The sequence below is a fragment of the Mus caroli genome, unplaced genomic scaffold (genome assembly GCF_978045245.1).
Source record: "Mus caroli unplaced genomic scaffold, Mus_caroli_1 scaffold_2, whole genome shotgun sequence".
NCBI lineage: Eukaryota > Metazoa > Chordata > Mammalia > Rodentia > Muridae > Mus > Mus caroli.
In genome coordinates, this window is record NW_028227257.1 from 23,542,651 (window position 1) to 23,557,926 (window position 15,276).

At 50.0% G+C, this 15,276-nt stretch overlaps 1 protein-coding gene across 1 annotated transcript in view; it reads left to right on the plus strand.

The window, feature by feature from the left end:
* The first annotated feature begins 3,593 nt into the window (after window positions 1-3,593).
* Window positions 3,594-15,276, plus strand: part of LOC110307408 (fer-1-like protein 4) — a 35,726-nt gene continuing 24,043 nt past the window's right edge. The window contains exons 1-19 of the mRNA XM_085828983.1: window positions 3,594-3,672; window positions 3,925-3,980; window positions 4,294-4,382; window positions 4,465-4,564; window positions 6,923-7,014; window positions 7,171-7,212; window positions 7,954-8,118; window positions 8,548-8,608; window positions 8,718-8,849; window positions 9,114-9,176; window positions 9,354-9,438; window positions 9,652-9,811; window positions 9,924-10,107; window positions 10,798-10,984; window positions 11,270-11,640; window positions 11,927-12,035; window positions 12,219-12,396; window positions 12,489-12,609; window positions 12,930-13,030. Of these exons, the coding sequence (XP_085685109.1) occupies window positions 3,594-3,672; window positions 3,925-3,980; window positions 4,294-4,382; window positions 4,465-4,564; window positions 6,923-7,014; window positions 7,171-7,212; window positions 7,954-8,118; window positions 8,548-8,608; window positions 8,718-8,849; window positions 9,114-9,176; window positions 9,354-9,438; window positions 9,652-9,811; window positions 9,924-10,107; window positions 10,798-10,984; window positions 11,270-11,640; window positions 11,927-12,035; window positions 12,219-12,396; window positions 12,489-12,609; window positions 12,930-13,030 (2,375 nt within the window). The remainder of the gene's footprint in view (window positions 3,673-3,924; window positions 3,981-4,293; window positions 4,383-4,464; window positions 4,565-6,922; window positions 7,015-7,170; window positions 7,213-7,953; window positions 8,119-8,547; window positions 8,609-8,717; window positions 8,850-9,113; window positions 9,177-9,353; window positions 9,439-9,651; window positions 9,812-9,923; window positions 10,108-10,797; window positions 10,985-11,269; window positions 11,641-11,926; window positions 12,036-12,218; window positions 12,397-12,488; window positions 12,610-12,929; window positions 13,031-15,276) is intronic.

Below are 15,276 nucleotides of genomic sequence, written 5' to 3' on the forward strand. Positions count from 1 at the left end.
ATTTGATATAAGCTATAGTCACACGAGAGTCGTCAACTGAGAAAATGCTTCCAGAAGATCTGGTGTAGGCAGGCAAGTCTGTAGGCTAGCTGCTACTTCTTCTTCTTCTTCTTCCTCTTCTTCTTCTTCTTCTTCTTCTTCTTCTTCTTCTTCTTCTTCTTCTTCTTCTTCTTCTTCTTCTTCTTCTTCTTCTTCTTCCTCTTCTTCTTTTCTCTCCTCCTCCTCCTCCTCCTCCTCCTCCTCCTCCTCTTCCTCTTCTTCTTCTTCTTCTTCTTCTTCTTCTTCTTCTTCTTCTTCTTCTTCTTCTTCTTCTTCTTCTTCTTCTTCCTCTTCTTCTTTTCTCTCCTCCTCCTCCTCCTCCTCCTCCTCTTCTTCTTCTTCTTCTTCTTCTTCTTCCTCTTCTTCTTTTCTCTCCTCCTCCTCCTCCTCCTCCTCCTCCTCTTCTTCTTCTTCTTCTTCTTCTTCTTCCTCTTCTTCTTTTCTCTCCTCCTCCTCCTCCTCCTCCTCCTCCTCCTCCTCCTCCTCTTCTTCTTCTTCTTCTTCTTCTTCTTCTTCTTCTTCTTCTTCTTCTTCTTCTTCTTCTTCTTCTTCCTCTTCTTCTTTTCTCTCCTCCTCCTCCTCCTCCTCCTCCTCCTCCTCCTCTTCTTCTTCTTCTTCTTCTTCTTCTTCTTCTTCTTCTTCTTCTTCTTCTTCTTCTTCTTCTTCTTCCTCTTCTTCTTTTCTCTCCTCCTCCTCCTCCTCCTCCTCCTCCTCCTCCTCCTCCTCCTCCTCCTCCTCCTCTTCTTCTTCTTCTTCTTCTTCTTCTTCTTCTTCTTCTTCTTCTTCTTCTTCTTCTTCTTCTTCCTCTTCTTCTTTTCTCTCCTCCTCCTCCTCCTCCTCTTCTTCTTCTTCTTCCTCTTCTTCTTTTCTCTCCTCCTCCTCCTCCTCCTCCTCTTCCTCCTCCTCTTCTTCTTCTTCTTCTTCTTCTTCTTCTTCTTCTTCTTCTTCTTCTTCTTCTTCTTCTCTCCTCCTCCTCCTCCTCCTCCTCTTCTTCTTCTCCTTCTCCTTCTCCTTCTGCTTCTCCTCCTCCTCCTCCTCCTTCTCCTTCTTCTTCTTCTTCTTCCTCCTTTTTTTTTTTTTGTTGTTTTTTTTTTTTTTTTTTTTTTTTTTCGAGACAGGGTTTCTCTGTGTAGCCCTGGCTGTCCTGGAACTCACTCTGTAGCCCGCCTCGTAGGCTATCTTCTTAATTAGTGATTGATGAAGACAGAGGAAAAACCAGCCCATTGAGGGTGAGGAAGCCCCTTGGCTAGTAGTCCTAGGTTCTATGTTGAAAACAAACAAGCAAGCAAACAAATCAGCAGGCTGAGCAATCCAGTAAGCAGCACTCCTCCGTGGCCTTTGCATCAGCTCCTGCCTCCAGGTTCCCACCCAGTTCTTGTTCCTGCCTTGGCTTCCTTTGATGGACTGTGTGTGAATGTTAACCAATTTAACCCTTTCCTCCCCAAGTTGTTTTTGCTCAACGTGTTTCAAAACAGCAGTAGTTAACCTTAACTACGGCAGAAATTGGTAACTGGGAGAGGTAATTTCTGTGACAGACCTGACCATGTGTTTTTGGAGGACCACGGAAGAGCTTTGTAACTGTGGGCTAGAAAAGCCATTGGGTGTTCAAAGCTTGGTGAGCAGTTCTGTAGGAGCTTGGAGGGTAAGAATGCAGAGAGCAGTCAGATGAAGGAGGCCTGGCTTGGAAAGTTCCAGAGGGAAGTTTGTGAGCCGTTGCATATTTGAATTAAGAGTCTGTAATTGGCTGTGATTAACAAGATACCAAAACCTTTAATGTGTAAACTATTCTTTTTTGTGACTATCGACACTGGTCAACTCAAGCTAAGAAATGAGTGGTGATTAAGAAGAGCCCCGTGTCGTCGCTAGAGTAAGATCTTCTGGGTAGTGTTTCCTCAGGGTTCACACACAGCTGTTTCTAGAGGAGCCTACATTGGACCCCATGCTGGCATGGAACTTGGTTATTTCTAAGAGTCTCTCAGGTAGTAATAGTTTTGAAGGCATGAAGGGGTCATGGTGAGCAGCTGAGGCTTGGCACTGTGAGAGGTCAGGAAAGGTCATGGCCAAGATGTAGCCTGAGTAGCAGTTGAAGGCCTAAGATTGAAGGGTTGGCATCATAAAGACAGCCTAGGGGAGGCTATTGGTAAAAGTGCACCCTAGTTGCATCAGGAGACCGTGCATTTTGGAGATGCCAGTACCATAGGATGGTCACCAAGGACAGAAACAGCCTTGGAGTGGAGCTGGGCTGAGTCTTTGAGACAAGCTTCGTGTACTGTGGCAAGACCTTCCCTTTGGAGGAGCCCAGAGGATTGTAAGTTAGTCGCAGTCTGCTTTTGCTTTGTTTAGATTGTGTTTGTGCCCTGGTTCTGTCTTCTTGGAGTAAGAAAGTGTGTGATGTATTTTTTGTTTTACAGGACCCCACAATTGAGAGACTTTGAACCTTTAGAGATTTTGGAATTTTATAAAGACTGTTATTTTAGAAAAGATTGATTTTTTTTTTTTTGAGACAGGGTTTCTCTGTGTAGCCCTGGCTGTCCTGGAACTCACTTTGTAGACCAGGCTGGCCTCGAACTCAGAAATCTGCCTGCCTCTGCCTCCTGAATGCTGAGATTAAAAGAGTGTGCCACCACACCCAACAAGGCTGAATTTTTTTAAGTGTTTGAATTTGTAAAGATTGTGAGACTTTTACGTTTCCAATATGATTCACATTGTGTTATTTATTAATCTGAGATTTTGGGGATGAACAAAAAAGGAGAGGCTACTGTTAAATACTGTTGCCTTGGTGTGTCAAATTGACAACGTGTCAATTGTTCTGGGTAGTTTTATGTCATCTTGAAACAAGCTGATGTCTTCTGAAAGGAGAGAATCTCATTTGAGAAAAAGCCCGTGGGGGTATCTTCTTAATTAGTGATTGATGGGAGAGGGCTTAGCGCCTCATAGATGGAGACAATCCTGGGCTGGTAGTCTTTGGTTCTTCTCAAGCCATGAGGAGCAAGCCAGTAAACAGAACTCCATAGCCTCTGCATCAGCTGCTGTCTTGAGCTTTCTGCCCCGTGTGCATTCCTGCTCTTTTTAATTTGGAACTGCGGGTGAAGTAAGCCCTTTCCTCCTCAAGCTGCTTTTGATCATGATGTTTCATCACAGCAATAGTAACCCTAAGACAACTCTCTAAGTTACTTCTGGTCATGGTGCTTTATCACTGTGCTAGAAAGAAAGCCAAAGCAATGCCCTGGAGGCCTGCGAGGCTAGCGCGGACTAGACTGAGGTCTTCTCTTCTCCATCCCTACCTATCCCAGCTCCCATCCTTGTGAGGCTCAAGCTCCTTAGCACCCGCAGACAGTACAGGCAGAGTTCTGTGCTGACCACAGGGACCTTATCCCCACACTGCTCAGCCTCGATCCTTCCCCAACCGTGACCTCCAGGCCTGCCCTCCTGTGTGTTTGACTATAGGGAAGGGATTGCTGAACCTGCTGGGTGAGTCCAGTGTGAGTCACGGGCAACACTGGTGGGCAGAAGGGCAAGCAGGCAGCCTGAGAGCCGGTGGTGGCACTGTGACCATGGCTCTGACTGTGTGTGTGAGGCACCTAACAGGGCTGCCGGGCACCCATGACCGACAAGTGAGGCTCTGCTTTCGAGGTGAGACTTGCATCATTGGTCTGTCATTTTAGAATTGGGGAGTTCTACATTCTTCATTCCCTAGACCTCCAACCTAAGTCCTGGTCAGCTCTCTCTAACCTGTCTCCCTTCTCCCTGGCTTCTACTTCTTTCCTATCTTCTACTTTTCCTTAAGTGTGAGAGGGGAACTGGACAGTGGGACAGGGGTGGGGGAGGCAAATGACTGTGCATATGTATAGGGGCTGATAAATGATTAGTTTCATTTTTGAGCAGGCTTTACCCAGAAAACAAGGAAAATTCACTGTGGCCGAGAAGCAGATGTGGGTGAGGTCAGTAGAGCTGGTTCTTTTCCGGGTCTATCCTGGGGCAGAAGGGCTCATTCCTGGGCTTGGAAGGTGTGGATCTCAGGTTGGAGAGTTCAGACCTGGTTTGAGATGTTACTTTCAAAACTAGCAAGGTTAGTTCTTGATTAGCAATCAGTCCCATATCAGCCTGGATTGACACCTTCTCCATGTAGGAGGGATTTGTCCCAGGCAGTCCTAGAGGTAGCCTCTTGTGTGGACTGTCGGGAATAGACTCTGGATTAGGTGTGAGGGACAGTCAGCCTGGCACCTGGCATCATGAGCATCTTCCTGTTCCTAGCTGTTTCGTTGGCCCCACTATGGATCTCCACTGGCTGGGGAGAGTCTGTCTGTGCAGGTGGTCAACTGTAGCCGCGTGTTCAGCCCCAGGTGAGGAGATGGGAGAGAAGCCAGGTGATGGCTTGATGTCCTCCCACCTGACTCAGTCTTTTGCTCCGTGCCCTTCTTCTAGACCCCTGGGGACTCTGGTGATTTCGCTGCAGCAGCTACAGAGTGCTGGGCATTTGGTGTTGAGGGAAGCTCTGGTGGACGAGAGACTCCGGGTGTCCCCAGTAAGTGGACAGCCTACCTTCAGCAACCCGAGATGCCTCCAGACAGAGGGTTTGAATTAACGGAGAAGAAATCCCAAGCCAGACAGGAGCGGAAACAAGCACCTGGCCCAGTTTCAGTTCTGTTTGCAGCCCCTGCCTGAGTTCTCCATGGGCCAGAAGCAGGCTCATTTCTGGGTCCCGGGGTGTGGTGTGTGTACTATTGCTCCTTGGGTCTGGGGTAGGCTCACTTCTTTTCTTATGGGAGACATTGGTGAAGCTGATAGGGTTTTCCTGGCATTTCATAGAAGGTCATATATCCTTAGAAGAGTTGGACCTGGCTTCAAATCACTTCTACTTCCCGTTGGTGTACCTGAAAGAGTTATTAGCATCTCTAAGCTGTCTCCTCATTTACATATGGCAAGTCAGTCTTACACTTGACTTTTTTTTTTCATTCGATCCTTGGTTAAGTTAAAGGATGATGTTGAGCAACGAGGATTCAGTGGTAAGCAAAATGAGATAAAGATTTGCTTTCTTGAAGCCCACAAACTGTATGAGGGGGTCAAACATTAAGCAAGCATCCATCCACACAAGACAAAGTAAGTTTGCCACCATGAGTGTTATAGAAGAGCCATTACAAGGCTGTGATAGGGGGAGGTCTGAAGACTTTCCCTGTGGAAACTATGCCTGTGCTCGGAACTGAGTAGAAGGGAGAGCGTTCAGACAGAAGAACCAAAAATTGTAAAACGCCGGTGTGCTGATGTTGGAAGTTGGGGTGCAGAGTAGGGCAGAAACCTAGAAAGATCTGGAAGTGGGAAAGCTGTCTGGGAGCAGGATGCAAGGGTCAAGAACAGTGAAAGAACAGGATGGGTGGCATGCACGCTGAGGTTGAGCCCTGTTGTATGTTTGTTGTTGTTTGTTGTATGAGTGTTTGCTTTTGTATATTCCAGGCTTAGGTTTGATTGTTTTCAGTGCTGCTGAGCCTGAACTCAAGCCTTTCTGAATGATGGCCAAGCACTCTCCCAACTGAGCTGTGCCCCAGCCTCAAGCCTATCTCCATTTTATCTGTAGCTGCGTGTGGTAGCACATATCTTCAATCCAGGCAGAGGCAGAGACAGAGACGGCAGAGGCAGAGGCAGAGGCAGAGGCAGAGGCAGAGGCAGAGGCAGAGGCAGAGGCAGAGGCAGAGGCAGAGGCAGAGGCAGAGGCAGAGGCAGAGGCAGAGGCAGAGGCAGAGGCAGAGGCAGAGGCAGAGGCAGAGGCAGAGGCAGAGGCAGAGGCAGAGGCAGAGGCAGAGGCAGAGGCAGAGGCAGAGGCAGAGGCAGGTGGATCTCTGTAAGTTCAAGGCTAGCTAGAGCTACACAATAAAACCCTTTCTCAACAAAAGTTTTTTAGCCGGGCGTGGTGGCGCACGCCTTTAATCCCAGCACTCGGGAGGCAGAGGCAGGCGGATTTCTGAGTTCGAGGCCAGCCTGGTCTACAAAGTGAGTTCCAGGACAGCCAGAGCTATACAGAGAAACCCTGTCTCGAAAAAAAAAAAACCAAAAAAAAAAAAAAGTTTTTTAAACGTTTATTATTTTATTTTTTGTTAAGAATTATGTATTCATGTATTTTATGTATACGTGTCCAGACTCCATGTACACCTGCATGCCAGGAGAGGGAGTCAAGCCCATTACAGATGGCTGTGAGTCACCATGTGGGAGTTGTGAATTGAACCCCGGTCCTCTGGAAAAGCAGTCAGTGCTCTTAACCACTGAGCCATCTCTCCAGTCCTGTAAACATTTATTTCTTATGTGTACACGAGCCTTTGTGTAGAAGCTAGAGAACACCTTCTGGGAGTTGGTTTTCGGCCTCCACTGAGTAGGTTCTGGGCGTCAAACTCAAGTTGTCTGCCTTGAGAGCAAACACCCTTTAAGCTCCTAAGCCTAGCGCCGTTAGTTCTCAAGAAGGCTGTGAGCATCTACAACGTGATATTCTTTAATAATTCTATGAGAATTTAATAGGATGTATTTGATCATATTCATCCCTCACTCTTCCCATGACCCCTCTCCATCCTCACTTCCCTACCCACCCGACTGTGAGTTTTCTTTATTTCTCACCCCTTGATAAAACTCAGTTTGTGTTATCCAGCTGCTCTTGGGAGTAGGGCCTGCCTTGGAGTGTAGCCAACCTACCAGGGGTCATCATTAAAGAAAGCTGCCGCAGCTTCTTCTAGCAGCAGTGCAGAAGGTTGTGAGTGCTAACATTATTGTAATTCGAGAGGAACACGCTACTGCAGACATAGACGGAGAGGCCCCCTTTTTCCCGATGGTGTGCAGGTGTTGGTACTTCTTAGCCCCATGTCAGTTTGGGGGCACCAACGGGTGCCGTATTTGGTTTCAGATCCAAGTGGAGCTTGACCTAAAGTATCAACCCCCTGAGGGAGCTGCTGGGACCTGGGCAGAGGAGGACTTTGGGACACCCATTCGAGACAGGTAACCGGCTAGTAACTTATGCAAGGCCTGGTGTCCCCAGATGAAACTCACCCTGGAGAAAGAGCAGCAGCATATGCCTTCACCTTGGGTCTGCGGGGTGCTGTGATCTCAGCACTCTACAGTCGGGTCTCATCTTCTCTATTTTTTTCTTCCCAGCTTAGAGTTGATCATCCCCAATGTGGGCTTCCAGGACATGGAGTGAGTATGTGGGGTCATAGGGAATAAACAGGGTCGCTTTGGGGGTGAAGAGCCTGTGCCATGATTTAGTACTAGAGTCTGAGATTCCAGTGACTGAATTATAAGGTCAGAAGTCACTCCTGACACCAAGACTAGGTTATGGCCGGGCAGTGGTGGCACACGCCTTTAATCCCAGCACTCGGGAGGCAGAGGCAGGTGGATCTCTGAGTTCCAGGACAGCCTGGTCTACAGAGTGAGTTCCAGGACAGCCAGGGCTACACAGAGAAACCCTGTCTCAAAAAACAAAACAAAACAAAACAAAAAAGACTAGGTTACGAAATTAAACTGGGCCGGGTGTGGTGGCGCACGCCTTTAATCCCAGCTCTCGGGAGGCAGAGGCAGGCAGATTTCTGAGTTCGAGGCCAGCCTGGTCTACAAAGTGATTTCCCAGCCTGGTCTACAAAGTGATTTCCAGGATAGCCAGGGCTACACAGAGAAACCCTGTCTCAAAAAACAAAACAAAACAAAACAAAACAAAAGAAAAAAAAAAAAAGAAAGAAATTAGACTGATCTCAGGGATAAGAAGAGTTAGTCCCAGTCTATACAGTGAAACCCTGTCTCAAAAAAAAAACAAACCAAAACAAAAGAGTTAGTCCCAGGATAAGTGGGGTCAATCTGAAGGTTAAAGGTCAGTTCTAAGATAAGCAAAGGCAAGGGATGCCCAGCACCAGGTGACAGGTCCTATGAGGCCTTTCCTCTCAGGCCTGGGGAAGCCCAGCTGGAGCGAAGAGCAGTGGCTCTGGGCCGCAGGCTAGCCCGAAGCCTGGGAACACAGGACGATGAAGAGAACGAATTGGAGCTGGAGCCGGAGCTGGAGGAAGAACCTGACGTGGAGATTTCTGGGGTGGTGTTCAGCCCCCTCAAAAGGTAGTGTACTCACATGCTCCTGGTCTCACACCCTGTCGTTGAGTCAGTTTTCCTCACACACATAAGCCACACCCATCCATCCACACCAGAGTACCCGGAAGGGTGGATACACTGGCATCAAAGATCATTCACTTACAGCACAGACAGACACTACCATGTTCAAAGTCACTTATAGTGGCTCATATCGATTTGTAAAGGAATTTGATAAGGACAGGTTGTGTCTGTTGTCCACGTCCCGAGACACAGTGTGGCCTCGGAGTAGGTCTCAACCAACTTTTGTTCAGACCTCCAAGAGTGAATCGAATTCTGGATGTAGGCCTGAGATGGAGGTAGGGCAAGGGGCTCTGACTCCTCATCCCAGCAACAAGCATCTGTATGTGTGGGTGGGAGAGGAGGGAAGAGCAGAGCTGACCCTAGACTTCTTTACAGCCGCGCCCTGGGCTTGCCTCGGGGAGACCCCTTCAAGGTTTGCAAAGCCCAGGACTTCCAGGTATGACTCTCAGGCCATATTCTAACCCTCGTGGCATCTCACACGGGTCACTCCTCTTACCCAGGCAACTCTGACTTTCTTTCCTCTCTTTGTTTCATTCCTTACCTAGGTCGGGGTCACAGTGCTTGAGGCCCAGAAACTGGTGGGAGTCAATATTAACCCCTATGTGGCTGTTCGCGTTGGGGATCAGCGCAAGGTGACTGCAACACTGCGTGGAACCAATTGCCCCTTCTACAATGAGGTGAGGTGCCACCAAGGAAGAGGGCGGGTCTGAGAGAATGGGAGGGATCCAGAGAGACCTGTGAAGAGAGAGGGCGGGGCCAGGATGCAAAGACACTGGTTCTGCGTTTTGAGCCAGGTTAGGGGAGTCATCCCGGGGAAAGAGTATGTAGGTGCCTTTTAGGAAAGGAACCGCATGCTCTTTGCAAGAATTCGGGGCGAGCTGAATGAGCCTGTCGTGCCTAACTCCTCTCGCTGCTCTAACCTTTCTCATCCCACTACCCAGTACTTCTTGTTCGAATTTCATGAGACTCGGCTTCATCTCCAAGACTTGCTGCTGGAGATAACTGTGAGTGGGAAAGCGGATTCAAGTCAGGAAAGGGAAGTACTGAGCTGGGCATTTGGGTGACTGAGGCAGGAAAATCGCCATGAGTTCAAGGTCCAGCCAGGGCTATAAACTGAAAGTCAAAAAGGTGGGCAGGGAGAAAGATGCCAAAGCACCAGGACTTAACTCTTCTCTCCCCAGGCTTTCCACTCGCAGACTCTCCCGTTTATGGCCACCAGGATAGGGACTTTCAGGATGGACTTGGGGATGGCCTTGGACCAGCCAGGTATTAAACCCCTCTTCTCACTGAAACTTATTTATATGAACAAATTAACTGAGTTCTGGCCAGTGGACTAACTTCGAAGACACCCGTCTCTTGTGAATGCTCACCTTTTTTGTATGGTGGTTCTCCCTGCTCCAACCCCAGTCATTGTCCAACATCCTGAATCTGTGTCCCTTAGATGTCTCCTCACTCTCTGTCCTCTTCCTCTGTCCTTAGATGGGCACTTCCACCAAAAGTGGGCTCCTTTGCATGACCCCCGTGACACCCGCGCCGGAACCAAGGGCTTCGTCAAGATCACCCTGTCTGTGAGGGCACGTGGGGACCTTCCCCTTCCACCGCCACCCCCATGCCCAGGGACCAGTTCGGACATAGAGAAGTGAGCTGGGCAGTGGACGGAGGAGAAATTGGATAAGGCGTGGCCTGGGGGCGGGGCAGAGAAGCAGGGGGGCTCAGGCTCCAGCTTTATTCCCCAAGTTGGCTTCTCCTAGGAATCTACTCCTGCCACACGGGGTGCAGGCTGAGAGGCCATGGGCACGGCTGCGAGTCCGCGTGTACCGTGCAGAGGGGCTCCCCACAGTGCGCACGGGGCTGCTGGGCAGCCTGGCCCGAGCCCTCCATGACCAAAATGTCCTTTTGGACCCGTATGTGCGGGTGAGCTTCCTGGGACAGCAGGTAAATCACTCCTATGCTCCGTGCTGCAGCTCAAGTCTTTTAAAAAGTATTAATTAATGATAATCATTATTTATTCATTTAGAGACAAGGTTTTGCTATGTAGCCCTGATACTCAGAGATCCGTTTGGTAGGATTACAGGGATCTGCCACAATGGCTGGCTTTTGGTTGTTGTTTATTTGTTTTTCAAGATAGGGTTTCTCTGTGTATAGCCTCGGCTGTCCTGGAACTCACTTTGGATACCAGGCTGGCCTGGAACTCAGAGATCCGCCTGCTGCTGCCTCCCAAGACAATTTTTATTCTTAATTATGTATGTATGAAAATCTCTGTGGAACGCTTGAGGGCAGGAGCTCATGGAGGCCGGAAGAGGTGTCAGCCATCCCCTTTAGCTGGAGTCACAAGTGTCTGTGGGCTGCTGGATAAGTGGAGGAGAAGCAAACTCACTTGGTGGGAGAGTAGAACTCACGCTTGACCTTAACCACTGAGCCATCTCTTTGGCTATTTTGTGTATGTATGTGGTGCTCTGAGTGCCACAGCACATGTGTGAAAGTCAGAGGACAACCTATAGGAGGGACAACAGGGATAGGACCTAGGGACCAAACTCAGGCCATCAGGTTGATATCAGGCGCCATCACCCGCTGAGCCATCTTTTAGGACCCACACTAACTCCTTCCGCCTGACTTGGCCTTCAGGGTGAGACTTCGGTTCGGGGTGAGGAGACAGCGCCCAAGTGGAACGAGCAGTTGAGCTTCGTGGAACTCTTCCCGCCGCTAACACGCAGCCTTCGCCTGCAGCTGCGTGACAATGCACCTCTTGTGGATGTGGCCCTCGCCACACACGTGCTAGACCTGAGGCAGATCTCGAACTCTGCGCAGGTGAGCACGTCTGGTCCGCGAGGGTCCTTGTCTGCCGTGGCTCACATCAGCTCCTCAGAGCAAAGCTCAACCTTTACCACAACACCAGTACTTCTACCCCAGCCTCATTTCCTCCCTAAAGCCCAGAGAGGCCCTCTGACTAATACTGTTAGCGCCACTCCCTTCAGAAAGAGCCAAACCCTGCCTTCTCTTCCCCACCCCAGCACCTGGAGAATACAAGGGGGTACAGTTCAGAACAGTACTCATTTATTCTGTGCTCCCCTCCAATCCTGTTCTTGTCCCCTCACAGCGGGGTTTAACCCCACTTTCGGTCCAGCCTGGGTGCCCCTCTATGGTTCGCTCCCCAGCGGCAGGCTCCAGGATGATCTTCAAAGTCTCAACGAAGGTCTTGGCGAAGGGATTTGGTTCCGGGGTCGACTTCTGGTAGCTGTGTCTATGGAGGTGTTTGAAGGCAGAGTTGAACCTAAATCCTCCCAGACCACACAAAGGTCTGGATTGTCCCGGCTCACTGGGAAGAAGAAAAAGAAGAAGGAGAAGACCAGACAGGGTCAGACCCCGGCTGGCATTTTACAGCCTGCCAGTGCCAGCACCATCGAGGATGCACCTGAGATTCCGAGTGCAATGGAGGTGGAGGTGGAGGACCTGCTGCCTCTGCCAGAGGTAGGGGCTGGAGTCACCCTCAGCGTCAGACATCATGATGTTCTTACCAGTTTGGGGACTTGGATGAAGAATCCTGTGCATGTGCACACGTGTGCTGGTGTATCTAAGCATGGTATATATTAAGGAGGTTAGTTCCCTGGGGGAGCTATCAGGGGCAGAAAGGGAGGTAAGATGCAGAGCCTCCTGGACCTTAGTTTTGATGTCTTTATGTAGGCATTGTGACCAAGCAGATCAGATTGCTCCTCAGGAGGTTGGGAGCTGACCCCAGCCTCACTCTCTTTCCCAGAATGCCCTGGCATCCTTTGAAGATTTCCTGCTTTTCGGGGCGCTCTTTGAGGCCACCATGATTGACCCTTCACTGGCCAAGAAGCCCATCAGCCTGGAGATTTCCATTGGTGTGTGGCCTAGATGAGCCCGAAAAGCCATGGGATTGGGAGTGGTCCCTTGTTTCAGACATTAGGCCACAGGAAAGGGTGGTCACTTGAGAGACAGTGGTGGGTTCTGCTTTACTGAGAGAGGGGCCATGGCCGGAAGTGCCTGACCTTCAACCTGATGCTCTGATCCTCAATGGGATGCAGGTCATGCAGGACGCCAGGAAGAACAATCGGGCCAAGGATCAAGGGCTGAGGAGGGATCTGAAAGCAGCACACTTGAAGTTCAGCCTCTCTTGGAATCTGAGGACAGAGGGTCAGGGCAGGAGGAGCAAGAGTTGCTGGGGACACCTGTTCAGTGGCCTGAACCTGTGGATGGCAATGGGTAAGTGACCAGAGTCACTTGTAGGAGGGGATAAAGAGGTCCTCAAGCCATCAAGATGCCCCCAAGTCCCTCTCTTCTCTCTATCCGGCCAGGCCATATCTCTGCTTGCCTCTGCGTCACCGAAAGCCCTGCCTACATGTATGGAGCCGCTGGGAGGATTATACTTGGCGCCTACAGAGCAGCAATAGTGTGTGCAAAGTAGCCGAGAGGCTGGTGAGAGCAAGACACACCCGAAGGGAAAGGCCCAGCCACGGGATGCTAGAGAGTGAGGCTTCCGAAGGCGCTCGAAAGTAGAGGCTGATGGGGTGGAGCTGAGAAGCTGTGGATGCAAGGCTGGGAACTGGTGGACAAAGCTTGAGGTTTCCAGGCAAACTGAGGGGAGCAAAGTTGTGGGAGCCAGGACAGTGGAGACAGAGGGGACCGGGCAATCAGAACCAGAATCCAATCAATGAGGGGCCATCAGGAGAGTGGTATGCATGGGTGGGATATGGGCCAGGGCCTCTCAAGACTGACTTCTCTTGGAGTCCACACAGGACCATGGCCTGCAGGAGGTTGAGAAGATGCAGCGCAGGTCAGGGCCGGGTGCCTGCACACGACTGAAGCAGACTCTGGAAGAGCTGGTGGCTGGCAGCAGGTGAGCTGAGAGTCAGCCATTGAGCTGCCTCTCTGTGGCCAGTTTCAGGATGGGAGAGAGGCTCCTGGTGACTGTCTAGACCAAGGGTAGTTTCAAGCTGTGTTCTGCAGCACCTACAGGAGAAAGAGAAGGAGAGGTGCCCATATCAAGGGAACTCAGTAGAGATCAGGGGCGTTGGGTTTCTCCAGGCATAGAAGGCTTCTCCTCCCTCCTATTTCACAAGGAGAGTAAAACCCCGCTTAGTTAAGCTTTCTATCGCTGCAACAAGACAGGATGATCAAAAAGCAAACTGCAGAGGAAAGGGTTTATTCACCTCACACTTCCACATTGCTGTTCATCATTGAAGGAAGTCAGCACCGGAACTCACCCAAGGCAGGATCCTGGAGGCAGGAGCTGCTGCAGAGAGGCCTTGGAGGGCTGCTGCTTACTGGCTTGCCACCCCTGGCTTGCTCAGCCTGCTTCTCTATAGAACCCAGGACCAGCAGCCCAGGAATGGCACCACCCACAATGGGCTGGGCCCTACCCCCACTGATCACTGATTAAGGAAACTCCTTACAGCTTGATCTCATGGAGGCATCCCTGCGACGGCCCTACTTGCTGATACTGGGAGGATGTGAGGCTGCCTTGGCAGTAGCCCTGTGATGCTGACTTAACCTTTCACCCCCTGCATAACGAGCTCTGAGGGCATCCTTAACTGGTCCTTTCTCAGCCACCAGTTGTTGCTCTAATCGCATGAACTGCATAACTTGGTTGCTTCCATCTTTCATCTGCACTTCCATGAATCGGACCACCTGCTCCAGGCACTCAAGTCCCTTTCTGACACTTTTCTCACGAGCTTCCCCTTTATTTGGCAGACACCGTGGCACCGGCTATGTCATTGTAATGGCTGTGGCAGGGGAGAGCCAATGAAGGTCTTGATGTTCTCATTTATAACTTTAGAAAGGATGAGTTGGGAGAGAGAGGGTGTAGAGAGAAGACAGGACTTCTAAAGAAGGCTTTGTTTAGGTGATAGGAGATGGACAGAGCCATGCAGTGGAGAGGGGGTGAATGGGCTCAGGGGCTGTGGATGCAGCTCACTTGACAGAGTGACTGCCTAGTATGCACAAAGCATTGGGTTCAGGCTCTAGCATTGCAATTACAAGGCATGGTGGCACATGCTTGTAATCCCAGCTCTTGGGAGGTAGAGGCAGGAGGATCAGAAGTTCAAACTCAAGGTCAAGCTCAGCTTGAGACCAGTGTGGCAGCATACATGAGGTCATTGTCTACAAACAAACAAACAAACAAACAAACAAACAAACAAGACCAGTGTGGCAGCATACATGAGGTCATTGTCTATAAACAAACAAACAAACAAACAAACAAGTAAATGCAAACCTGGGCAGTGGTGGCACACACCTTTAACCCCAACACTCAGGAGGCAGAGGCAGGTGGATCTCAATGAGTTCAAGGCCAGCCTGGTCTACATGAGCTATACAGAGAAACCCTGTCTCAAAAACCAAACCAAAACAGTGATAAAAGACCAGGGGAGTAAATTCAAGAGAAAACTTGTAGTTGAATAAGGCGTAGTCAGGACGCAGGGAGGGACAAATGCTTGGGACTTGGCTCACTCTCTCCATCTGTCTCAACCCAGAGCCTCAGCCCACGCGGTGGGGCCACCCACAGTTCTGGTGGATCTTCCCAGTTAAATTAACCCAGTCTAGAAAACCTCTCACAAACATGCTCGAGGGGCTTGTTTCCTTGGCAACCATAGAACCCGGTCAGGCGATGACCAACATTAACCCTCCCAACTTGCCTGGCTGTGTAGAAGGGGCTGTTAGTTAAGCTGTGGAGGGTAAGGTGTGAAGGAAGGAAGGAAGGAAGGGTGTCGCAAGCTTGTTTCTGGAGATGTTAGCTAGCCTGGAAAGTGGAAATAGATCTCCTAGCCAGGCAGCAAGGTGACCTGAGTTCTGGGGATAGTTATTTGTAGGAAATGCAAATTTACATTATGCAAATCTGCATTATGTTGATGAGGTTGGGCATTTCTAGAGCACAGAGAAAGAGATCTTTTGTTGGTTTTTCAAGACAGGGTTTCTCTGTGTAGCCCTAGCTGTCCTGGAACTCACTCGGTAGACCAGGCTGGCCTCAAACTCAGAAATCCTCGAACTCAGAATTGCCTCTGCCTCCCAAGTGCTGGGATTAAAGGCATGTGCCACCACTGTCTGGCACACTCCAAGCTTTCTACCTGAATGGCCTGCTCACTCCTTTTC